We start from the raw sequence: 26,367 nt of genomic DNA on the forward strand, positions 1-26,367 counted from the left end.
GGGGAGGAATAACAAATATTTTCCATACAAAACAATAAGGTTTAATTGTTTCTTTAAGTACCAAGTGGAATTCTGCCTTAACTGTGGAGTTGTGACCAGTGTCTCCATAATATTTAAGTTACTAGCCGACTACTAAACAAGTATCCTAGTTTTAAATATCTTATTTACAATGGCTTTTAAAAAGTAATCACACTTTGCCTCTTGTTTCACATTGTAATGAATCTTGGAAGTATTTTTGTGTATTCTGTATATACACATATATAAAGTTTTTTTTTGTCAGAAACGTTCTATTTGAGGTTTGCCATAATTGAGGAAATAGACATCTGATGGTACCCGGATGTATAATTTAAGTATGACTTAGAAGATTTCAGTGAAGTTTGGAAACTGTGGAATGTAAGTAAAAATTAATGCCTTGAAAGGTAACTTTTTATTTTTCATTCAGCCCTGCCAGCCCTCCTGCTGTGGATCTAAGAACCATCATGGAACTTGAAGAAAATATGCAGAAGTGTGGAACTATGCCAAAGACAAATGCGGGGTTGGTAAAAAACCAATATCTATAAAAAAGGAGAGATGTTGAAGAATAGGCCATTATGGATTTACTTAGTGGTTCAGATGGTTTAAGATTTAAAAGAAGAAGAAAAAAATCTTCTTGTCCTTTTTTGTGTTTGCACAGCTTTGTTTATTCATTTTGTTATGGCATTTCTGTGCATGCATTTAAAATTTACATCTCTGTCTGCAATGGCCTGATTCATCTAGTTAGTGCAGAACCTCCTGTTGGACTCTGGAGATGTAAATGGAAAGATTAGTAAAATAACAGATCATATGTGGGATTAGTGGCCTAGCTGGCCAACCTTTCTGCTCTCTGTCCATCTCCACTCAAAAATAATCTAAATTTCCATCTGGTTGCTCTCCAGGTACCATTTGTTTCACACCACCTCCTTCAGCCTCCCCAGGTGCATGGTATTTTTCCAAAGAGTACCACTGGTGTGGATGGGGGAGATGATTTCAGTGCAGACTGTACATTTTGCAGGAGTCTTTTTGTGCACATACTAGCCTGAATGACACCCATCTGTGGATTTTAGGGAGCAAACACAAGATAGAATGAAATAAGAAGTGCCTTTTGGAAACAAAACTCATGGTAAAGCAAAACTTCAGACCAGAAACACTCCACAAAACCGCACATACACAAACAAAAATTGAATTAGTGTTTTTTGAAGCATCATTGCTCACATGTGGCAGTGCTCAATGATTCTGCCTTGGTCAGAGAAAGGGGAACATCCTCGGCAGCCATCCACCATCTCGCTATGAGGAGCAATGTGACAGTGTAATGTCTGGAAGAAGCTCTCATTCCTTGTATGCCCAAGCAAGCAACTGACTTCCCTTCCACCCTAAAAAAACAAAAAACACCCAACATATAGACTTCTAGTGTTTCAAGTGTCCTCTGCATATTCCACTTTGTGCTATTCTATTGGCAGGTCTGGTGTCAAGATGTAGAATATTCTGAAGAGCAGTGGCCCTTGGGATGCATCCCACTTTCCCATCGTGGTGGACTCTGAAAGTACAAAAGGGGAGAAGGGCCCAGTTACTCTTCAGTTTCTTCTTAACAGCTGAAGTGTTGAGAGTTTAGGATTGCAGTGTCCTCACTGGATGGAGATATATATATAAAATTTGCCTCTGCCCTTTCAGGACTATTTTTTGTTAAATTATCAGTCAGGTGTCCTCGTTTTTAAAAAAAGAAAAAGTGCTTGATTGACACTGGTATCTGGACGCACGCAAAGTGAGAGAGCTGCCTCTGACATCTCTGCTGATGAGGGGAGGCTCCATAGGGCCAGTTGACTAAGTTTGGCATTAAGTCCAGCATTGACTTAAGAGAACTGTTCACCCAAGTGGCTCTTTATCTGCCTTGAAGCAGTGTCCAAGTCCCTGGCTGACTAAGCTCAGTGATATTCTAGCATACTCAATGAGCAACAGAAGTCCCTGAATTAGTCTGGTTCAAGCTAATTTGGTGCTGAAGATTTTGCAGTTCACTCTAAACCACATGCTAGAAGTACTCTGGTGCCAGCATTGGCAGTGCTAGGTCCTCGGATCCATCCATGTCAAAAGTCCAGTGCTGATAATCCAGCACCTTTGAATAATCGTGAACTACTTGTTTTGAAGTTTTGCCTGATACCAATAGCACCAATGTCCTTAGTTTCACCAATGACTTTGGTGAACCATTAGTTGAAGTAGCTCTCTACCCAGCTCCAGTGAAAATAGAATTCCCTGATCCATCTGAGTTAATGTAGTTTGGTGTCAACGATGCTAGATATTTGGCAGTCTGTTTCGCTGTCACCTGCCAATGATGGATCATTGGATCTGCATGCTTCTCCTATTTATGTATGATCAACTGCACATTGACAGGAGCCTCTCAGTTTCCAGAGCAGCTTGTGTGTGTTTGGGGAGTGGACGCAACTCCTGACACCTCTGCAATGAAAGTCTCCATTCCAGTCATATTGGGCTTCCTGGTGCTGCATCTTTGGCCCTTTAGCCTCAGACCTATTCTGCTATAGTGCTAAAAGGACCTCAATGGGCTTTCATCCTTCCTTGGACTTGGTCATCTGTACTAGGTACCTCAAAAGTGTTCTCATATTTTTTTGTAAACTTACCTGACCTGCACTCAGGTAGTCACAATGGCCAATGGAAAAATACTTAACTTTGTAAGTTTCAGATTCTCAACTGAGGATATATCCCAGCTGGGGTACTCCCCTTTCTTACTGGAATCTGGAATTCGTCTGCCTTCCCTCTGATTGCATTGATTCAGGAAGTCTGTCTGGAGGTCAGTCACAATGGATCCAAAAAGTTGTCAGTATTGGTCTTGGCTGTTTCATCTTCGGACATTTTAGATCAGATGTTTTTTAGTACTACAAATCCTGTTTTCCATTCTCCTTTATCTTTATCTTAGAATTGGGGTAAAAGTATCCATCTGAGTCTGAATCTTCTCAGGTTGACAGCCTGACTTCTGGATTACTGAGATGCTTTATGGGGAGGTTTATTCTGAAGTCTAGTAGATCCTGTTGAAAAACAAAGCAGACAAAAACCTGCTGCAATAAATATCGAAGTTTCCCCATCTCAGTAGCTGAAGAGAGTGAATCTGAGATGCTCTTCTCTTGCTTTTGATATATTACACTTTGAACATTTGAAGAACTGTTTTGAGTTCTGCCAGACTGAATTGGTTGTGATGTCAGAAACTACTGTTACATGCATGGGGGAATGGTACAATCCTCTAGTTTATGGAAGGCTTACTCCATGTACCAGTAATGCTACTTGGAACATTTGCTTAGTTGTGATATCTGAGACAAAGTAAATTTGACTTCCCTTTTCAGAAATACTGCAGTGGATGGATTTATTTGAGCTGTCCTTGGGTTATTGCCTCTGGTGCATGACTCTCCTTTGCCATGAGGTTGAAATCTTTCCTTCACAAAACTCTTAGGATCTTTGCTCTGATTCACATGTGCGTGTCATCTATGCCATGTGCTATGGAAAAGGACATTCCTCATAGCTTTAAATATGGCCAGGTTGTTGGTGAGATGCAGTCCAGAAGGCTAAATTTGCATAAGCTCAGTTCCATATGGAAAATGTGGTCCTGTGCATATCTTCACCACAATTTCCAGTTTAAAAAAATATCATCCCTGATTTAATCTTTCAGGCCACTAGGCTGTCTGTAGTCTGTAGTCCCACAATCTTTCTCATGCCTTTTATGACTTGCTAGGTATTTGGTCACCTGAGAAATCAAGGTGTACTTAACTAAATGAGAGTGGTAAAGCATCAGATGGATGCTGATGGTTTTCATCATCTTTTTGCAAAGATGCTACATGCTATATGTGGTTTAAGCAATCTCTCTCTCTCTCTCTCTCTGTCAGACTTAATTCAGGAGAGGAAATTTCAATCACTAACACTCTTGACCTGTTATTCAGACCAGATGTTCATTTTGTTAGTTCTGCAGACAGTGTTCACTAGGCTCTCAGCCCACCTTCCTTATAATTGTACTGCTTTTGAGTCTTCCGCAAGTGGGACTATACAGAGGCTGCTCGAAGGAGGGAGAGAGATTACTACCAGCAGCTGTTACTCTTAGATTGCAACTGCATATTGACACTTCCTGCCTCCCTTCCCCTTTTCTTTGGAGTCTTGGGAAAGAATTTCCTGAACTAGGGAAGGAACTGAAGAATGTCTGGGCCAATCCTTACTTTTTATGCTCTAGGGATCCTTGCAAGGGGCACGGAGGGAAGGGAGAGTATCCTCAAAGGGCACTGCTCTTCAGAAGATTCTGCAACTTGACACTAGAGGCACCAGTGCTCCAAGTGTGAATATGTAGAGGCTACACTCAAATAACGGTTGCTAGTAAATAACCTGTCTTTTGAGGTTAGTATTTTAAATTGTCAGTTTTCTCTTTTCCAATTGTCATTTTAATTCATAGTAAACCTGCTTCTCATGGAATCAAGCTTTCTCAGAAGCAAAGAAAAATGATTGCCATGGCGGCTAAAGATAATGGCTCAGTTACGAACAGCCTGGATACTACTTCAGTTACAGCCATGCCATCCACACCTACGAAAGTTACAAAACCAGGGAGCGCATGGTATGTTATCTTAATTAACTCAGTTTATTTGTCTTTGTGTTGATGGTTCCCTTTGAGCAGTAATTTTTTTTTTAAGATGACATAACTTCTATTTAGTTACAAGAAAACCGTGTTGTTTCTACTTTTGTACATTTAGTGTTCTTGAAAATTTTAAACAGGAGTTGTGGTTAGTGGTGGTGATTGTGGCTCAACATTCATATACCCTAAAGGCCACAACCAAGCTGGGCCCTGTCGTGCATATTGTGAGTATGGTCAACAGTATCAAAGACATGATAGACATAAGAACAGCCATACAGGATCAGACCAAAGGTCCATCTAACCCAGTATCCTGTCTTCTGACAGTGGCCAATGCCTGGTGCCCCAGAGGGAATGAACAGAATGAATCATCAAGTGATCCATCCATGAACTTATCTAGTTCTTTTTTGAGCCCTGTTATTATCTTGGCCTTCACAACATCCTCTGGCAAGGAGCTCCACAGATTGACTGTTGCTCATTAATTTCATTTGGTGATCCCCTAGTTCTTGCGTTATGAGAGAGAGTAAATAACACTTTCTTATTTACTTTCTCTACACCAGTTATGATTTTATAGACCTTTATCATATCCCCCCTTAGTTGTCTCTTTTTCAAGGAGCACTATAGCAATTTAATATCACAGTCATTAGTTACTATAATTGCAACCTTTTTTCAACTAATGTCAACTGTATGGAAAGTCTGAAGAATTCGTGGTGTTCCATTATTAATAATCATTCTGGACAAAGAAAAGACTTGACACATTATATTTCTTAACATTAATTTGAAAATCTGTCTTATCACAGAAATTTACTGTTTATTTGCATTTTATCAAATAATTCTGGGTTCAGAGTAAGTGCTGTAATTTTGGGGCAGATGCAGTTTATTTTTCATACATAACAAAGTTTGAGTTCTTCAAGTGCAAAGCAGAACTCAGTTTCAACCCTGGAGTTGTGACTGATGCTTCCATAATGGAAGAGGCAGTGTTTCCAAACTGCAGGATTTGGAGTTTATTGAACTTTATACAATGGTTTGATAGATACATGGGATTACCAAATTAGACATAAAAATCCTTAAACTGGCTATTTAAGCATGTTGCAGTGAATACAGTACCTACGTTAGTGAGATTTAATCTGGTACATCATGTACATTATGTCAAACTGAGTTTTTTCAAAACTTACTTTCCTCGTGGTCCAACAAAGAATGAATTAAGCTTTGTTGGATGTTCAAGGCATCTATTCATCCAGTTTTCCCCAGAAGTTGGTTTTAGTGGCTGAAGTTAAATTTACTGGTTAGCGGGAGCTGACTTTTAGTCAATTATTTTGGTTAATTGGTGTCTTTTATATTAAATGTACAAGCACCCAGAGATTATTGGGCAAATTTTTAATAAATCTGTCTTTTGAAATATTTTGTATAGTGTGATATGCAGGCCCAGGCATCTTAAGTGAAAAGGCCAAAGCATCTTCTACTGAAGGATAACTTTCTGGTTTAATTTTCCTGTGGCCACATATGCCTATAAATGTTCATCTACAATATTCCTCTGTCTGTGCCTGCTCAGATGGCAAATGTCGATAAACCAAGAGTTAAAGCAGAGAATCAGTGAGAAATCTATAAATGTTTCAAATAATCACCTAGCTGCTGGAAAGGGGAATTAACTTGGTTAAGTAAAGTTTAAACTTCAACACGCAAACTGTAGATTACTACTGGTTGCTTTGCTAGTGGTTATTTTTTTTTTTTTTTTTTTTTATTAATGTATTAACCATTATCATCCACATTGTCTATTTTTCTATAAAAGTATAGAACAGTAAGGTTGGGTGCATCACTTACCCATGTGGAATTATGGATCTTTTGCTCCAAAATGTAGAGTACATCTGGTGGCAAACTCAGCTTTCCATGCGTGCAGTACATTGAGAGCTATAGAGCTTTTGTGTTCCAGTGAAAGGAGATACTTGTCTTGGAAATTCAGTAGTTTTACTGGCAAGAACATTTGCCAGAAGGGTGTGGGACCTTCTGGCGCTTTCTTTGGTTGATTAAAAGACACAGTATAACTTATACCATTCTTTCCTTTTATGCCAAAAGAAACCTCCAATTTCACAGTTTGGGGGATTGAAGCTAAAATCAAGTGCTTTGAAGACTGGTAGAGAATAATAAACTTTGTAAGGAACACTTTTATTTTGAAAGACTCCCATGTCCCACAAGAAATTAAACAAAATGTTAGCCTTATTTCAGTTTTATGTATCATATAGTTCAGATACGTGTGTGTGTGTGTATGTATGTATGTATGTATGTATATATATATAATATATGAGAGAGAGAGAGGTGGATGGAGAGAGGGATGGGGGGGGAGGTATATGGTTCAGATACCTAGAGTCCATCTCGAATGAGGCTTACAACAATTAAAACTCAATATTTTAGTTGCAAAAATATGCTTTGTGCATCATAATGTATTTTAGTACTTTGAAGTCCATACTGGTGCACCATCTGTCAAAAGTGCCTTCTGAAACAACAAAATGTCAATAGCTCTTCTATAAAGAAACTTCACACTTGTTTGTGTCCAGCAAAATTCTAGGAATAAGATTTTTTAAGTTTCTTCCATGCAATTAAACCATCTTTTCTTTTAAAGACAATCTGGTCAAATTAAATTGGTGTGTTACAAATTAGGTGGAAAGGACAGTGCACAAAACAAGATGAGTTTAGTAAAGATATTGCATTTAAGCCATTCGTTTTTTGTTGGTCATAACTCTTTCATAAGCTTCATTTTGTTTTTACCTAAAATGACAAAAAATAGTAATGCAGGTGCCCAGTTGCCATTGGATGTAACTGTGGCAAGGAGGTGACGGAGCTAGTTAGTTAGGTTCTCTAATTCTCTAGCGGGTTTTGCACTGGTCCCAGAAGAGGCTTCTATAACCTCTGCCAGCTAAGAATGGACCACAAGGGACTGTCTGGGGTTAGCCAGCATGTTCTGGTCATATCTCCCTAAGTCTCATATGCCAAGACTGCAGTGGGAGTGGAATAGGTGCACACTGACTCTTCACACACTATGTCAGGGGAATTCCAAGCTGGGGACTTGCTTTGCTCCCTTTGCACTGCTTGAATCACACAAAGGAAGAAGAGTGCATCAGAGAATATGTGAGTAATAGCGTAAAGCACTTGCAGAGTAAAATTTGAATTTGGCTGATTTTTGGCTGAATCCCGAGGTTAAGCGTACATCAGGTTGATGAAGGCCTTGGTGAGGCCTCATCAGGAGTACTGTGTCCAGTTTTGGGCCCCACACTACAAGAAGGATGTGGAAAAATTGGAAAGAGTCCAGCGGAGGGCAACAAAAATGATTAGGGGTCTGGAGCACATGACTTATGAGGAGAGGCTGAGGGAACTAGAATTGTTTAGTCTGCAGAAGAGAAGAATGAGAGGGGATTTGATTGCTGCTTTCAACTACCTGAAGGGGGATTCCAAAGAGGATGGAGCTCGGCTGTTCTCAGTGGCGGCAGATGACAGAACAAGGAGCAATGGTCTCAAGTTGCAATGGGGGAGGTCTAGGTTGGATATTAGGAAACACTGTTTCACTAGGAGGGTGGTGAAGCACTGGAATGCGTTACCTAGGGAGGTGGTGGAATCTCCTTCCTTGGAGGTTTTTAAGGCCCGGCTTGACAAAGCCCTGGCTGGGATGATTTGGTTGGGAATTGGGCCTGTTTTGAGCAGGGGGTTGGTCTAGATGACCTCCTGAGGTCCCTTCCAACCCTGATATTCTATGATTCTATTAAACTGTTCAGTTCCTGACGTGTTTGAGATTTCCCTGAACAGTGCTTGCTATTTGGTTTTCTAGATGTTTAATTTTTCTTGCTTTGGTTATGCTATAGGTTTATATTTCACCCAGCATTGCCTTGGTGAAGATAGTATTCTGCATTAAAGAAATAATCTTTAAAAAGTAAAAAACTAGGGCTCTTTTTTTTTTTATTCATGCACATGCTTAACACGACTACCATGAGTAGTCCCATTTAAAATGAATGGGACTACTCATGATAGTAGAGTTAAGCATGTGTTTAAATGCATGCAAGATTGATGCCTGAGATCCTGACAGGAGGGAATCGTATAGTAAAGTTGTGATAACTCTCTTTTCTCCTGTAAATAGAAATAGCTTTTGAGTAGCATATTAGTCATTCTTCTCCCTTCCCCTAACTCAAGGATAGTCAGTAGATAGACCACAGGCCAAATCTGAACTGCCAGACACTTTTGAACAGACCCTGAAATCTTTGTATTTACTTATTATTATCATTTTTTATTTTCTCTGGAGTCTGGACCTTGACTGTATCTTGGACCAAGAAATTTGGACCTCAACAAATAACAGACTATCTCTGCCCTAACTTATCTAGAAGGTTGATTCTTTATCCTGCATTAGTTTTGGAGATCCGTAATGAAGGGGCAGTGGACACATTGGGGTGAGCAGAGGGAAAATGGGTGGTAGGATTCATGGTAGGAATTACTTTTCCTCATCTCAGTTACTTTCCCATACTACACATCTATTCCTTTTTCCTCAACAAAATATTTATTTTAGGGAGAGTACCCAGCATAGCACGTATAATGTAATGTAATAGGGTAAGGATTCTACTGAAACTTGTGGACTAGGGTTTGCCCATATGTGCTATTGGGGTTTTGCAAAATGAAGCCTTCTATCTTTATAGGATCCTGCCATCTGTGGTCTAGTAAAATTGACACTACAGGCATATAGCTACACTTGACATTTTAGTCTTGTTTTAACAACTGTTAACAATCATGTTAGTGAACACATGTTAATTATTTCTGTTATAGACAGAACACAAATGTTTGTTAGTTGTATTTAACCCTAGATTTTAGCAATTAAAAATTACTAAATATTCATGTGTAGATATACCACAAGTGAATACCTTGAGCCATATTCACAACAAAAGACCTGACAGATACGTTGCTATGCAAAATTATGATATTTGGTGACATAAAATCATGTAGATCTCTAGCTCATATTTAACATGACTCACAAATATAGTCTTGAAAAATGTAAGTCTAAAATGTTGAGGCTTTTGTTGTTGTTGTTTTTAAAGGGCATCTTCATTACATTCAGCGTTGCCAAAGTCATTCCGTGATCTTGTACTGGAAGAAGAAAAATCTGTCAGTGCAGGTCATTCTCCAGGCATCATTGTCAAAAAAGTTTGTTTTAAAGGAATTGAGGATCCACAAGCTCAAAAGGCCGTAAGGTAAGTGATATTTCTGTTGCACAGCTTCTCTCCCCAGTCATTGCTCATGGGCTAATGCCCCCACCTGTGGAATTTGGAGGCAGTTCAGTGGTGATGCTGAAGGCTCCAGGACTAGGCTCCACCCTTCAGCTCAGGCCATCAGATTTTCTGCCTCCTGCTGTGGAACAAATTGGCGGTTCAGTTTCTCCTGACCATTTTCTTTTTAAAACCTTTGTTTTTATTCATTTTCATGCAGTTGCAACTTTATTCTCCTCCTCCTCCTCCCATCCCCTGGTAAATAGCAGCATGTTGGTTTCACCACATGGATCTGCCGCTGTAGCTCCTTCCTGACAGACTTCTGTGCACCACATGAGCTGTGCTGCAGACACCCGGCTTATGAAACCTTTGTGAAGCAGCACTTACAAGCTCTGCAGAGGGTGAATTATGCCTCGCCTGTTGCCAGTCACCTAACCCTCGCACTGCCAGGGTATGGGGCTCAGAGTCAGACCGGCATGTTAGGTCCCCATTCTGCCCTGGGAAACAGCGACTCTAATGCAGAAAAGACCAATCCAGCGCTAATGAGCTTTCAGTGAGAGAGTCTAAGGATGAGGAAGAAGCTATCAAGCCAGCTCAAGGGGTAAAACAGACCTGGACTGGAGGGAGAAAACCTCCTGAAAGGATCGACAGTTCTCCGCCCCTCCTTCTCCCCTCCCTTCCCCTCCCCCCCCGTCCACAGAAACAAAAGGGCCCTCAGGTCCCAGGGGAGAGCAGGGCTCCAACACAGCTTCCCTTCTTCCCACTGGGAGTCGAGAAATTCTCATGATACTCAGGGGTAAGTCCTGCAACCCCCTAAAAGGCAAAAGGAAATGTTTCCTTCTCATAGTAGTAATTAATATTGTTAATTAGCAATTGGGATGAAAATCGTAGTTAAACCCTTCTTTTGCTTTCTCACCCTGTGGTAGTGTTTGCTGGTGCTTTTCTCATACGTAGTCTTTCTCACAGTGCTCTGTACCATGCTCACCACCCTCTCCCACTCAGCAGCATGTCTGGGCCTGCAGAGAAGGCTGTTCTTCCTTTGCAGCCCTGCCTCGGGCTGTAGTCTAATGGAAATGGTATCAGTCTGGCTTTAAGCTTAAAGACCCTTGCTCTGCCAGGGAAAGGGATTCAGATTTCAGGAATAGCAAAGTGGGAATTGTGCCTTCTGATCATCAGCCCTAAACCCCTGCTTTGCCAGGGAAATGGCCTCAGACTCTGAAAGGCTCTCCCCCACTTACCAGGCTGACTCCACATTAAAGACTTAGGAGCACCTCAGGCAATCTGTGACAGAACAGAGGCACGTGATCCAATCCCCAGGAAGCTGCACCTTCATGGGATTATAGCGGGGGCAAATAAGAAATCCCTTCCCTTCCCTTCCCTTCCCTTCATAATGATCCTGATTTACTGATTAAATCCCAGAGTGGTACTAGGCTGCTCCTATGATACTTACTTCAATGCTGCCAGGGAGCCAGCAGGCAGGTTTGCAGATTCCCAGGCACATCTAGCAAGCTATTTCCACAGTTGGTTCTGTGTACCAGTACCGCTCCTCTGTTGTGTGGTTGCTGTGCCAGAATGAATAGTGTATTACCTAGACAGCCGGGGAAGAAGTACCACATGCTTTAGAAAGAAAAAAAAAATCAGTAGCTTGCAAGGAACTGATTAATATTAATAAAATATCTTCCCTTTCAAGTATTCTTACGTATATTTTCCCATTAATGCTTCCTGTGAGTGTATCATAAGATCCAAATGAGGACATCTGATTAAACCAAATGTTCAACTAAAGTGTTTGTATAAAAATAAAGACTTTTCTTACATTTTGGGAGCCTAATGTTGGTGTAGCAGTAGCTCCACCAGGGAAAGACAAGTAACACCTTCAGAAGGGGACTGCCTTCCAAAATCTGCCTTAGACAGTGCACTGCAATTTAAAAGCCTTAGCTATCCCCTTTCAAGACGGCAGGTTTTTCATGTATTTAGTAAGGAAAGCCTCCTTTGTGGCAAACAAGTGGCTCATTGTCCAGAGGTATAGTTTTTGATTGGACTGAGATGTCTTGGGTTTTGTTCTGGTCAAACCCTTGATGTGATTTGTGATGATAACTTGGTGGCTACACGGAAGCCGTGTTATACCCAGGAATAGCTATCACTCATTCAAAATTGATATCTTGCACTTGCAAACTTGTGAGTAGCTATTGGAGGACACATTAGGGAAATTAGTAACTGACATTGCAGAGAGGCATCAACTCTCACTATCAAGACCAGCATAGAAGTCAATTAGTTACTACCAACACCAAGTGTATCCAAGAAGGGGCCATTACCCTGGCAGAGGGAAAAATCTGGAGTAGAAGTGTGCAAGGAAACTTAGATAAATTTTCCTCCAAATCAACAAAATCCTCATAATGATGAAGACAAAAAAAGTATTTGTGTATGAGCCACAGTGCTTGTACAAGAGTCTTCCTTTTGATCTACCCTCTGTATCTAGAGTCTTAATGGGCTGGTGGTAATCACAGCAAGGCACAGGTCACACCCAACTTTCACTCTAGACCAGTGATACTCAGACTGAGGCTCGCGAGCTGCAAGTGGCTCTTTAATGTGTCTGCTGTGGCTCTTTGCAGCACATGATATTAAAAAACTGTGTGCTTGAATTATTAACCAATCAGGATGCTTTTACTATGTTATTAACCAGTTATGTTATTAACTTGCACTATGTAATTAACCTGTCATACTGTTTAAATATGAATCTATAGTACTATAGTAAATGAAACAATGAATTCACATTACTGTGGCTCTTTTGAGTAATGTTGATCACTAATTTAGCTCCTGAACCACTGAGGTCTGAGTATCACTGCTCTCCACCCTTGAATATTCACTATGGAAGCAAACATACTTGGAAGATAAATTTCCAAAAATCTCATCTCATATATAGTTTTTAGTTAATATTGACACCTCTATCACGGTGTGTGTCTGTATTTTATTTTATTTTATTTTATTTAAAATAAATGTATTAAAAATAAAAAGAAGCAAATTCCACAAACATGGTCATAGAGGATTGGACCTTTCAAGTCCAGTATCGTGTCTGACAATGACCAGAACCAGCTGTTTCAGTAGAAGGTGCAAGAAACCTTAGGCAATTACAGTAATTGCAGAGAAAGCCTCCCCTTACTTCCCATTAGGGTTGGCCTGTGATTGAGAAATGAGTGTTGACATCTCTTCCAACCAGGGAGTAACTAGAGGTCAAAGCTTCTCTGTGGTAATGGAAATAATGTCCTGATTAGAGAAGAATTTGCTACCTTTCAAGACAGTTCACATAAAGAATACAGGAAAGAAGAAAAAGGAGAGTTGTTGTGTCCTTGTCCTCCGCTGGCCCAGAAGGCACTTTGAACTTGCTAGGTAGCCAATAATGCCACATTGTAAACAGACCTCTTGAAGCAGAGACTCTTTCATTCAAACCGGGAACAGTTAACAACTTGGGCATCAGAAGTGAAGTGTAATTCAGCATGGATTTTCTGTTAAACTCTGATATAGTTTGTATCCACACAACACACGGGATTCATTGATCTGATCAAATTTACATTTCCAGTGTGAGGGGAAACAGAAAGCCCAACACAATGGGATCCTGACCTCTACATAGCATTGTAATACAATTATAATAATAATAATCACAAAGTTCTAGTGATCCTAGCTACACTAAAGTTTCCCTGGGAAGCTCGGTTGCTGTCCTACAAGAAAGCACCTTAGAAAGATGGGTACCAGCCATAGTGGCAATTTGAAAATAGGCACTTTGGATCATCCACTTAAGTGTCAGGTGCCAAATTTAATTACAGTGACAAATTAGACAAGCCTGTGGCAGACCTTTCCAGCCGCCATTACCTTGGAAAGGCAAGTTTTAGAATTTAGTTCTCATATCCATACAAGAACCACACTGCCTTTGTCACAGGGAAAAGGTTATTCTTATAGCTCCAGAACATTTCTGTCCAAAGTAAGTTCCTCTTTCCACAATTGCTGGAAAATAATTATCCCGTGGTTTTGTTCCAATCCTTGGAAGGTTGTGATATAAAAATAAGCATTCTTAGAGCTATAAAGATACATACTCCATATGCTTGAGATGTATGCTTGTTGTACCCTGTTCATCCCATTCTGTCCAAAATGCTCAAGATTGCTGCAGGCAAGATGTAAAAATCCTACCAGTTGGCATACTAGGCATCTGGGAAACTATTCACAGAAGTCTCTAGAGGCATTGAGGGAAAAGTGTTTGAGCCTCATCCGAGGAAGATCTTCAAATAAATTTCCTTTCCTCTAAAAAAGCATCCTTTGGTAGAGGGTACTGCTGGATTACTTCTCACACATAACTCCATAGTTTATAAAGCTCTTGCTTTATATGGGGGGAACTCCCGTTCTTGCCTATTATTCTACTATAATAATTAAACTCTGCTTATCCTTTCCTTTCCTTCCCTACTTCTGGAATTCACTGCTCCATACTTCCTATGAATAATGAATTAGGAGAGAAGCTGTGCAACAGAATGTGACAGTTCTTATCGGATAATTTTCTTTCTCTTAGCAGCTTCTCTCTGAATTCAACCCACCAGGGTAATCATATAAATGACCAGAATATAAATTTGAAAATTTTCACCAAAAGAAGTTCTAGACGTATATTATCTTAAAGTATATTATCTTAAAGTTAATTTAGTGTTATAATTATGTCAGGTTACCTTAATGGTACTAATTGGTTGCAAGAGCATTTCTACAATTGTGGAAGAACTCTTCTGGTGGCCTGAGCTGAAAGACAGAGCTTAGTCCTGGAGCCTCCAGCAGCAACTCTGGGCCAACTCTGAATTCCACAAGTTGTGCATTCCATAGTTCTTCTTCGAGTGATTGCTCAGGTGTATTCCACTATAGGTGTGCATGCTTGCCACGTGCACTGGTGCCGGAAGTTTTTCCCTTAGCAGTATCCGTAGTGGGGGAGCACTGCTGTGACCCCTGGAGTGGCGCCGGTATATCGCGCCATAAAGGGGGCTGCGTGCTCCCCCCACCCTCAGTTCCTTCTTGCCGCCAGTGAAGGTAGTCGGAACTTGCTCCAGCTTAGTGTAGCTGCAGCGTATCTAGCTTAGTGGTATCTGGTTCACTGATCTCTCTCCGTTATTGAACTTTCTTTCGTGAGTGCCTGACTCGGGGCATGCCCCGTGGCCCAGGCTTCAAGTCGTGCGACTCCTGTCGCAACTCTATGCCCAGAAGCGATCCCCACAATCAGTGTCTTCGCTGTCTGGGCGAGTCTCATGTTAGTGAGAAGTGCAAGATCTGCCGCTCCTTCAAGCCACGGACGAAGAAGGAGCGTGAGATCCGACTCCGGGCTCTTTTAATGGAGTCGGCATTGGCCCTGGCACTGGTGCGTCGAGCTGACACCACGCTGGGCTCTGCGTCATCGGCTTATGGTGAAGCGCCTCCCGGCACCGTGTCCTCGGTGTGCATCAAAGCACCGTCGACGTCCTGGCACCGCTCCCCAGCTAAGAAGCCAGGGAAGTCTCAGCGGCGCCAGGAGAAGACCAGAGGTGAGGCCAGACCAGAGTTGGGCAGCCTGCGATCCCCACCGGGACAGAGACCTCCAACTTGCACTGAGCGGAGTAGTGTAGTCCCGTCCGCGTGAGCCTCACCTGAGGTACACATGCTTTCGATGCTGGAGGCAGCTCAGGCCGCGTGTGATATACTGACACTTCCGGTGCCGGGAGCGCCGCCGCAGTCGGGCCCCCGGTCCCGTGGGAAGCCGCCTTTGGGCGCCCATCACCACTCCCCGGAGGTGTCGGAGGCCAAGGCACCTTCCTGGGTTAAGGTGCCTATTAGAGCCCTGTGACGTGCGTCGACTCCATGTCCGGACTCTTCCAGGAGCGGATCCCACCCCTCCGGCCTTGAGCGCCGTCGAGGAGGCAGCAAGAGACAGCGCCTTCCAGCGAGTCCTACTCGGGCGCCCGCCATCAGACACCATGCTCACGGCGAGTCCCGAAAGTCCCCGGCACCGAGGCACCGTGGCCACAGGTGCCACAATGAATACAGAGACAGCTCCTTGGACATATGTCTCAACCTCCTCTAGGTCGAAGTCTCGGGGCAGGAGCCATTACGATCGGGACCGCTCCAGCCGTTCTTACGACACCGTGCGCTCCTCCCGGACCTCGGCGTCAGTGCGCAGCCGTCTCTCCCCCAGGGCTGCACCGCAGGACCAGCCTGCCCTGCCGGCGCCCAATGTGCCTCTGCTCCAGGCCATTTCCTGGCAGGGTCAGTGGTGCCAGTGGGTACCGTGGCCTCAGGCACCTGTGCAGCCAGGCCCTCGCTCCGTGGCAGGAGCTTCTCAGTGCCGACCCGCATCACCTTCACGGTACCGAGATCAACTTGTGCGTGCCGAACCTCCGGCACCGAACCCGGATGTGGAGCCCTCGGTGCCGTTAGCTGCTGAAGGTGCCGCACCGTCCACCTCTTCGGCGCAGGGCGATTCGGTTGTGGTACCGCCTCCTTCTTCCCAGGAGGACTTTAAAGCCCACCAAGAGCTGCTTCGGAGGGTGGCAGCCAACCTCGAGCTCCGGGCCGAGGAGAAGGAGGAGCCCTCCGACACCCTCTTCAATGTCCTCACCTCCTCGGTACCGGGGCGTGTGGCGCTCCCTTTCCATCAGGGAGTTGCCAATATTACCACTGGCCTTTGGCAGACCCCAGCCTCTCTTGGACCTATTTCTAAGAAGGCCGAGAGGAAGTACTTCATCCCCTTGAGGGAGTACTTTTATACCCACCCAGCTCCAAACTCCCTAGTGGTTGAATCGGTCCACCACCGTGAACGGAATGGCCAGCCTACGCCAAAGGACAAGGATGCTCGTAGACTTCATGCCTTTGGTAAAATGTTTATTCGTCAATGAGTTTCCAGCTCAGAGTGGCCAACCATCAGGCGCTTCTGAGCCGCTACAAGTTTAACCTGTGGGGATCCCTCCCCAAATTTGAGCCCCTCATTCCTGACAAGGAGTTCAGGGCGTTGGTTGAGGAGGGTGCGACCGCCGCCAAAGCGGCTCTCCAGGCGGCATCGGACGCTGCAGACACAGCCGCTTGTTCGATGGCTACCGCTGTCTCCATGAGACAGGCGGTGTGGCTCTCGCTTTCGGGGCTGTCATCAGAATCCCAGTCCATAATGCAGGACCTGCCGTTTGATGTCAAGGCCCTTTTCGCGGACCAGACAGACACCCGTCTGCACGGGATGAAGGACTCCCGTACCACCCTGCAGATGCTAGGCCTCTACGTCCCGCCTGCTAAGGACAAACCCAGGCCTCAACCCTCTGCTCCGCAAGCTAGGGGCAGATATGAACCCTCGCCTAAGCGGCAGAGGGATCAAAGACGTCGGTCCCAATGCCAATCCCGCTCGGCCCCATGGCCTGGGGCCTCGAAGGCCAAACGGCAGGGAAAACGGCGTTTTTGACTTGTTGAGGGGGGTCACCGGGCCTATTGCTAGTGTACCCCCCACCCAGTTAATAAAGTTACCTTTTCTAAACCATTTATCGGACTTCCGACTGCGGTGCTCCCATATCACGTCAGACCAATCGGTCCTCAGTACCATCTCCCAAGGGTATAAGCTGCAGTTTGTTTCAGCCCCTCCCACTTGTCCCCCGTCCGGGCGGCTGGACAGGTCCCCGGAGCATGCCCTACTTCTCTACCGGGAAGTAGAGTGCCTCCCCTCTCTGGGAGCGGTGGAACAGGTACCTCGGGAATACCAGGGCAAAGGTTTTTACTCCAGGTACTTTCTCATCCCCAAGGCGAAGGGCGGGCTTTGGCCCATCCTCGACCTGCGGAACCTCAACCAGTTTCTGTTGCGTTGCAAATTCCACATGGTGTCCCTGGCCTCTATTATTCCATCCCTAGACCAAAGGGATTGGTTTACTGCACTGGACCTCCAGGATGCGTACTTTCACATCCACATTTTTGAGGGTCACAGGCACTACCTCCGTTTCCTGGTGCGTCAGGACCACTTCCAATTTATGGTCATCCCCTTTGGCCTTTCTACTGCCCCCAGGGTATTTACAAAGTGTATGGTGGTGGTGGCGGCCCACCTTAGGAGGCAAGGGCTGCAGATCTTCCCCTACCTCGACGACTGGCTGCTCAAAGGTCAGTCTCACGCTCTGGTGCAGCAGCAGATGAAGTTCCTGCTAGATACCTGCGTGGCTCTAGGCCTACTGGTAAACGAGGAGAAATCCATGTTACTTCCAGTTCAGCGCATAGAATTCATGGGGGCGCTGCTAGATTCCCGAGTAGCCACGGCCTCCCTCCCACGGGACAGGTTCGAGACGCTCAAGGCTCTCATCGCCTCCATCACGGCTTTTCCGATAACCACAGCTCGCGTGTGCCTTCAAATACTAGGCTACGTGGCAGCATGCACCTATGTGGTGCGCCATGCCAGGCTTTGGATGAGGCCCCTCCAGCTTTGACTGGCCTCCCGCTACTCCCAGGCCAGGGATGGCCTGGACAAGGTTGTCACAGTGCCGCCCAGGGTGGTGGCAGACCTCCAATGGTGGTCCCTCCTGAGCAACATGCTCCGGGGTATCCCTTTCCAAGAGCCCCATCCCTCACTAGATCTAGTGTCGGACGCCTCAGACCTGGGCTGGGAGCCCACATGGGGGATTTCAGGACCCAGGATATGTGGTCACCACAGGAGCTAACCCTGCACATAAATGTCAGGGAGCTCAGAGCTGTACGCCTGGCGTGCTTGGCTTTTCGCCAGCACATACAAGGGAAGGTAGTCAGAGTCCTCACGGACAACATGACCGCTATGTACTACAGGCTTGAAATTAGACGAAGGTTTCTGACCGTCAGAGGGGTGAAATATTGGAACAGCCTTCCGAGGGAAACGGTGGGGGTGAGGGACCTGTCTGGTTTTAAGATTAAGTTAGATAAGTTTATGGAGGGAATGTTTTAATGGTAAAACATAGTAGCCAAGGAATACCAAGCAATGGCAGGTAAATAGTATAATGGCTAACAGGGGTCAGGCTGGAGACTCTTGCCTACATGCTCGGGGTCTTACTGATCGCCAGATTTGGGGTCGGGTAGGAATTTTCCTCCAGGGTGGATTGGCTGAGGCCCTGGAGGTTTTTCGCCTTCCTCCGCAGCATGGGGCAGGGATCGTTAGCAGGAGGGTTCTCTGCCGATTGAAGTCACTAAAACACAGGATTTGGGGACTTCAACAGCAGAGTCAAGGGAAGGGGTAGGGACGGTTTTGTGGCCTGCAGCATGCAGGGGGTCAGACCAGATGATCATAATGGTCCCTTCTGACCTTAAAGTCTATGAGTCTATGAGTCATCAACAAACAGGGGGGCACGCGCTCCCGGGCCTTATGCCAGGAAGCCCAGCTCCAGTGGGAGTTTTGTATAGCCCACAGTATACTCCTTTGGGCCTTTTACCTGCCCGGCAAGAGCAACACGCTTGCGGACTCGCCTGAGCAAGGTATTCTCCCAGCAACACGAGTGGTCCCTGCACAAGGAGGTGACCAGGTGGATCTTCCTACAGTGGGGTGCTCCCCAGGAAGACCTGTTCACCACTGCTCAGAATCGACAGTGTCCTCGATTCTGCTCCAGAGCGGGAGAGGTCGAAGGGGCCATATCGGATGCGTTCCTGCTCCCATGGTGGGGGCCCTTCTTGTACACCTTCCCGCCCTTCCCCTTAATAGACAGGGTCCTACAAAAGGTGAAGTCAGACGGTGCAAGGATGATCCTCATAGCCCCGGATTGGGCCCATCAGCATTGGTATGGGTCCCTGCCGCAACTGTTAGCGGCCCCTCCTTGCGGGCTGCCGCTACGGCCGGACCTCCTCCATCCCAACCTAGCTGCGCTCCATCTGACAGCGTGGCTGCTTCGTGGTTGAATGAGGAGGAGGGGAGGTGTTCTGAGGATGCGAGAAGGGTCCTGCTGGAAAGTAGAAAACCCTCCACGCGGCGAACGTCCCTGGCTAAGTGGTATAGGTTCTCTGTGTGGGCGAGGGATAGAGGTTTCTCTCCCTCTTCCACACCTATCCAGCTTGTCCTTGATTACCTCCTGTCCCTTCGGACCCAAGGCCTGGCGCCCTCCTCCATCAGGGTGCACCTGGCTGCCATTTCAGCCTTCCATCCCCCAGTGCAGGGCCTGTCAGTGTTCTCCCATCACATGACAGCCCAGTTTCTGAAAGGGTTAGATCGGGCATTCCCTTACGCCAGACCCCTGGTCCCGCTCTGGGATCTAAACCTGGTACTCTTCCGCCTCACAGGGCCTCCTTTTGAGCTGTTAGCCACGTGTTTGTGGTCCCACCTGTCGTGGAAGGTGGCATACTTCGTGGTTATCACCTTAGCCCGCCGGGTCTCCGAGCTCAGGGCCCTGATCTCTGAACCGCCCTATATGGTCTTTCATAAAGACAAGGTTCAGCTCTGCCCTCACCCTGCCTTTTTGCCGAAGGTGGTCTCGGCATTCCATATGGATCAGGATATTTTCCTCCTGATCCTCTGTCCTAAGCCCCATTCCTCCAATGAGGAATGCCGCCTGCACATGTTAGACGTGTGCAGAGCGCTGGCCTTTTACCCGGACAGAACCAGGCCATTTAGAAGGTCCCCCCAGCTTTTCATTGCTTCGGCCGAGCACATGAAGGGGCGACCGGTCTTCACCTAGCAGATCTCCCGGTGGATCACTTCATGCACTCGCAACTGTTATGACCTGGCAGGAGTTCCCCTGCCTCCTATAGTGAAGTCTCATTCGACGAGAGCCCAGGCCTCGTCTGCGGCCTATGTGGCTCATGTCCCTATTCAGGACATCTGTAGGTCTGCTACGTGGTCCTCTGTCCATACTTTTTCATCGCACTATGCGATCATCTCCCAAACACGGGATGACGCCGGGTTTGGTAGGGCGGTGCTCCGCCCGGGCAACCCTTAAACTTTACACTTAGACTCCTACCCGCCTCCATCAGGGATAGCTTGGAGTCACCTACCGTGGAATACACATGAGCAATCACTCGAAGACGAAAGAAGAGTTACCTGTTCCATAACTGGCGTTCTTCAAAATGTGTTGCTCAGGTGTATTCCACGTCTCACCCTCCTTCCCCTCTGTCGGAGTTGCCTGTGAAGAAGGAACTGAGGGTGGGGGGAGCACGCAGCCCCCTTTATGGCGCGATATACTGGTGTCACTCCAGGGGTCACAGTGGTGCTCCCCCGCTACGGATACTGCTAAGGGAAAAACTTCCGGCACCGGTGCACGTGGCGAGCATGTACACCTATAGTGGAATACATCTGAGCAACCCATCTCGAAGAACGCCAGTTATGGAACAGGTAACTGTCCTTTAGCCCATGAGTAATGAATTCAGAGAGAAGCTGCTGATAGAAAATTATCAGAAAAACTTGTCAATTTCTAATTTTAAATGTATAGCATAAGATTTTTGCTTTCCTAGTGATTAGGTAGTCATCCTAGAATAGTACAAAGCAACAGAGAGTCCTGTGGCACTTTTAAGACTGACAGATGTATTGGAGCATAAGCTTTTGTGGGTGAATACCCACTTCGTCAGACGCATGCATGGGCATTCACCCACGAAAGCTTGTGCTCCAGTACTTCTGTTAGTCTTAAAGGTGCCAAAGGACTCTGTTGCTTTTTACAGATCCAGACTAACACGGCTACCCCTCTGATACTAGAATAGTACATTAACATTGATCTTCATTTTTTAAAATCACTGCATCCATTTTTTTAGAAAAAGCTGCTAGCAGTTATTAGTTATGAATAGAAACCAAACATTCTTTTTATTTATATGCATCAGATTTTCTTACCTGCCATGCAAGCATATGAACAGCACATGTAGTATTTTTATTAAAATTAAAGCAGTTCAAATATTTACTATCATGTGGGCAAGACCATCTGCTAATACTTGTATTCAAACCAGAGATGAATTACAATATATATGGAGAAAGGTGGGAGGTGCTGGTTTTGATAGCTCCAGTTTTTATTAATCACTATCCCCATTTTGAAACTGTCTTGTGGATTTTCTTGCTTGATTTCACTTATGGGTTGGAACCAGTTTTCTTGGTGACTCATTGGAAGTATGGTGGTGGTTTTTGTGATTATGATTAGGGCTCTGTGTCTGTCATGGAGGTGGCGGAAGTCACAGATTCCGTGACTTTCCATGATCTCTGTGACTTCTGCAGCAGCCAGTGTGCTTGATCCCCGGGCCGCCCAAGCAGCTGGCCCTAGGACCATCTGCTCAGGCGGCCCCAGGGATAGCCATACCGGTTGTTCCTGGAGCGGCCCCGGGGCCAGCCGTACTGGCTGCTGCTGGAGTGGCCCTGGGCAGCTGGCCCTGGGGACCATCTGAGCAGCAGCCTGTGTGGCTGGCCCTGGGGCCAGCCATAGCAGCTGCTGCTCAGCGGCCCCCGGCAGCTGGTGCCTCTTTCCATGCCCCCTCCCTCTTCCCCCAAAGCAGCGGCCCCCCAGCTAAGATTTAGTTAGGGGTATTTATAGTACAAGTCATGGACACGTCACCCATCATTAATTTTTGTTCATGGCCTGTGACCTGTCCATGACTTTTTTTTTTTTTTACTACAAATACCTGTGACTAAATCATAGCCTTAATTATGAGGTTTGTGAGTTAGCAACTGGACTGAGATGACCAAACTCTCTCTTGTTCACTGCCTCTGAAGTACAGTATCTGTATACAGTCATCTAGCTCAAATCCCTAGTGTGAACTGGTGAATGACAAGTTAAAGAATCTGTATGCCAAATTAAATGGCCCAATAAATCTCTATTGACAGCAGTGGCAAAGTTCTTTGTCTGGGCCTAAAGTTAGTAATGCATAATATAATTCAGGATTAAATTCCTACATCATCCATACAAGGAGCATAAGTAGTAACGATTAAAGCTGATTGTGCCAGATGTAATTTTCATGGCACTGTGACTTTTTTTCATAGTCTGTTTCTGTTTTTTCTTAACATAAAGATGTTTTTAGAATTATAGTGCTATGAAAGTAGTGTGACTTAAATATAAAATGTTTTATCAAAATAAGACCTACTTTAGTGACCTTAATTTTTTTTAAATGTTATAGCTGTTTTGCCATCTTTAATTGCTTTTAAACTATTGATATCTATTTGACATAACTTTCTTTCTTTTTTTAAACTAAATTTTAACTTTCATCATTCAGAAGTGGATCCTACCAATTTGTGGTTAGGAAAATGATCAAATTTAAGAGATTAGCTTTAAAAACAAAAATAAAAGCAATCAGTGAAACACTGCAAAGGTGAGATATTGCAAAGCTTAGAAATAATACATATTTAAGTGGGCTTTTTTTTTTTAATGACTGCATAACTGCACATCTTGTTAACTGTGACATTCAAGTGATCTGAGTTGATTCTGTTCTTTCTAAACAGAAACAGTATTTAATGAATCTGGAACTTTATATACAGTGTCAATATAACTGCTTTGAAGCACCACTTGTATATTAAGACTTCTGTAGCTTATATCAATCAGTATCTTTGTAGTATTTGCACTACATAGAGGGTCAACATTTTCAGTAAGACATAGTGAAGGAACATAAATCCACACCGTGTAGAGTTCAAGCATAGGAGTTTATTACGCACAGCGCTGGTGGAGTGTCACCTTGCTTATTAGGCTCAGAGACACTGTCAATCAATTGATTACAATAGAATGTATAGATTTCCCATGGGCGGGGGAAAGTGACAGGGTAGGCAGTTCCACACCCCGGGATAGTTTTGGAGCAAGACAAGATAGCACATTAGCCAATGGTTAACAGGTTACATAATGTCTCCGCCCATGGTTTCAAGTTAACATTTAATTAATACTTTGATAAAATGTATTAGCATAAAATATAGATATTGAATTCTGATTTGGGGTCTATACGAATGAAGCAACTCCTTTTGATTGTCCAACAGGTACATTCCTAGGGGATAAAGCAAAGAAACAGTGAAAGTATATGACAATAAATATTGTCTCCTTTGTGTTTTAAGGCAGGCATTGGTCCCTGGGAAAGGGAGATGGGAGGAGGCCATATCTTATACTGACATGTTCCAACCCTTCATGAACTCAAGGTTGGAGTGTGGGAAGAACATCTCCCTACAAAAGAAATTAACACAACAGAAACAGGGCTGCTTTGTTCTATTTGCAACTTTGCATAAGACACAATATTCAGTTATTGCTCCAACATCTGACAATTTTGCTGACCAGGCCTATCTTATCAAGCAAGATTATCTTTGTTTATTCTGCTTCTTTTAGCTAATCACTCTTTGGTAGGCCTCTGGTCTCTTGACCAAACTCTGGACTTCGGGCCTGTAAAAGAGCTAACACAATCCATATACCAGGTTGTTATATAAAATGCACATGGATTTTAACCCTTCACATAGAAGCATATTTGTGTATCCGTAATATATAATCGGAAAGGGATTTGCATGACTTAGGCCTGTATGTGGATGTAGACAAGTAGTGTTTGGGCACATAAATTAGATTAATTCAAATCTATGTACCTGTAACTTTAAAAATCTGGTCCATGATATATTTTAACCAGAGCACTATTATTCTTGTGTGCTAAAAGTGTTAGGTGCTCCACAAAACCTGTATGACCCTGTTTTCAACGGTACGAAATGCACACTGGACAAGGCAGGGGCTTGCTTAACACAGCCCCTGTTCATGTCTATATATGTAGAATCATAGAAATGCCGGGTTGGAAGGGACCTTGAGAGGTCATCTATTCCATTCCCCCTGCGCTGGGGCAGGTCCAAGTATGCCTAGACAATCCCTGACAGGTGTTTGTCTAACCCAGGGGTCAGTAACCTTTCAGAAGTGGTGTTCCGAGTCTTCATTTATTCACTCTAATTTAAGGTTTCGCGTGCCAGTAATACATTTTAATGTTTTTAGAAGGTCTTTCTATAAGTCTATAATATATAACTAAACTATTGTTGTATGTAAAGTAAATAAGGTTTTTAAAATATTTAAGAAGCTTCATTTAAAATTAAATTAAAATGCAGAGCCCCCCAGACTGGTGGCCAGGACCCGGGCAGTGTAAGTGCCACTGAAAATCAGCTTGCATGCCGTAGGTTGCCTACCCCTGGTCTAACCCGTTCTTAAAAACCTCCAGTGATTGGGATTCAACAACCTCCCTTGGTAACTTGTTCTATGCTTAACTACACTTATGGAAAGTTTTTCCTAATATCTAACTTAAATCTCCTTTGCTGCAGATTAGGCCACTTTACTTCTTGTCCTACTTGCAGTGGATATGGAGGACAATTGATCACCGTCCTCTTTATAACAACCATTTACATATTTGAAGACTGTTGTTAGGTTCCCCTGCCCCAGTCTTCTTTTCTCAAGATTAAGCAAGCCCAGTTTTTGTTTTTGTTTTTGTTTTTAAAAAAACCTTTCCTCGTAGGTCAGGTTTTTGACATCTTTTGTAATTTTTTTTTTTTTTGCTCTCTGGACTCTCCAGTTTATCCATATCTTCCTTAGACTAGGCATCTGGAACTGGACACAGTACTCAAGGTGAGGCCTCACCAGTGCTGAGTAGAATGGGACAGTTATCTCCCATGTCTTACATATGACATGCTTGTTAATAAACCCCACAATGATATTAGCCTTTTTCTCAACTGCATCACATTGTTGACTTATATGCAATATAAGTCCACTATACCATCCAAATCCTTTTAAGCAGTACCACTGCCTAGCCAGTTAATCCCTATTTTATGGTTGTGCATTTGATATTTCCTTCCTAAGTATAGTGCTTTGCATTTGTCTTTGTTGCATTGTATTGTGTTGATTTCATATTCCTGAGGGAATTCTGCATCCAAAAAGGAAAATTTCTGCACCAAAAATAAATAAATAAATAAATAAATAAGATTCTGCAGACGCTATTTTAAAATCCTGCGAAGTTCTGCATATTTTATCTTTCAATAAATAAATGTGGAGGCTCCAGCAGGACAGTGGGGAGCACAGGCCAGTCGCTGCATGGAGGTAGGAGATCACCCTGCAGACCCCCACCCCCAGAGACACGGACTCAGCAGTGGGGCTACACCTGACACAGTGCAAGGGCCAGACCTACCCCAGAAACAGCCCAGGGCCCTGCCCCTCCATGCCAGGTGCAGCCGGGGAAGATTTATGGGGGGTGGGTCTGATCCAGCCTTGGCGTTCCTTGCAAGGGAAGAGGAATTCCTGTCCTCTCCCATTGCCAGCCCAGCTGAGATTAGCAGCTGAGCCTGGTGCATGGTAGGAGCCACTGGCGGGCTGTCCCCAGTGATTTACCTCTCCGCTGGCTGCTCCAGGGGCCTGAAATGACGCACCCACACTGCTGGGAAGGGGCACATGACTGCTCTTGTGGCTTCCCTTTGCTTCCCCATCAGAAAGTCATTTTTCTGTGGGGAAGCAAGAAATCTGGGGGGGAGGAGGGGGGTACAAATTCTGCACACACACAATGCCACAGAATTCCCTCAGGAGTAATTTCAGACCAGTTCTCCAATTTGTCAAGGTCATTTTGAATTCTAATTCTCTCCTA

General features: G+C 44.5%; 1 protein-coding gene across 2 annotated transcripts in view; it reads left to right on the forward strand.

Moving 5' to 3' along the window:
* The window catches only part of IBTK (inhibitor of Bruton tyrosine kinase), a 96,805-nt gene that overhangs the window by 62,246 nt on the left and 8,192 nt on the right, over positions 1 to 26,367 (forward strand). For both annotated transcript variants that reach the window (XM_034766144.1, XM_034766143.1), the window contains 3 exons: positions 443 to 535; positions 4,454 to 4,612; positions 9,697 to 9,849. In XM_034766144.1, coding sequence (XP_034622035.1) covers positions 443 to 535; positions 4,454 to 4,612; positions 9,697 to 9,849 — 405 coding nt within the window. The remainder of the gene's footprint in view (positions 1 to 442; positions 536 to 4,453; positions 4,613 to 9,696; positions 9,850 to 26,367) is intronic.

This window comes from Trachemys scripta, chromosome 3 (assembly GCF_013100865.1).
Source record: "Trachemys scripta elegans isolate TJP31775 chromosome 3, CAS_Tse_1.0, whole genome shotgun sequence".
Taxonomy (NCBI): domain Eukaryota; kingdom Metazoa; phylum Chordata; order Testudines; family Emydidae; genus Trachemys; species Trachemys scripta.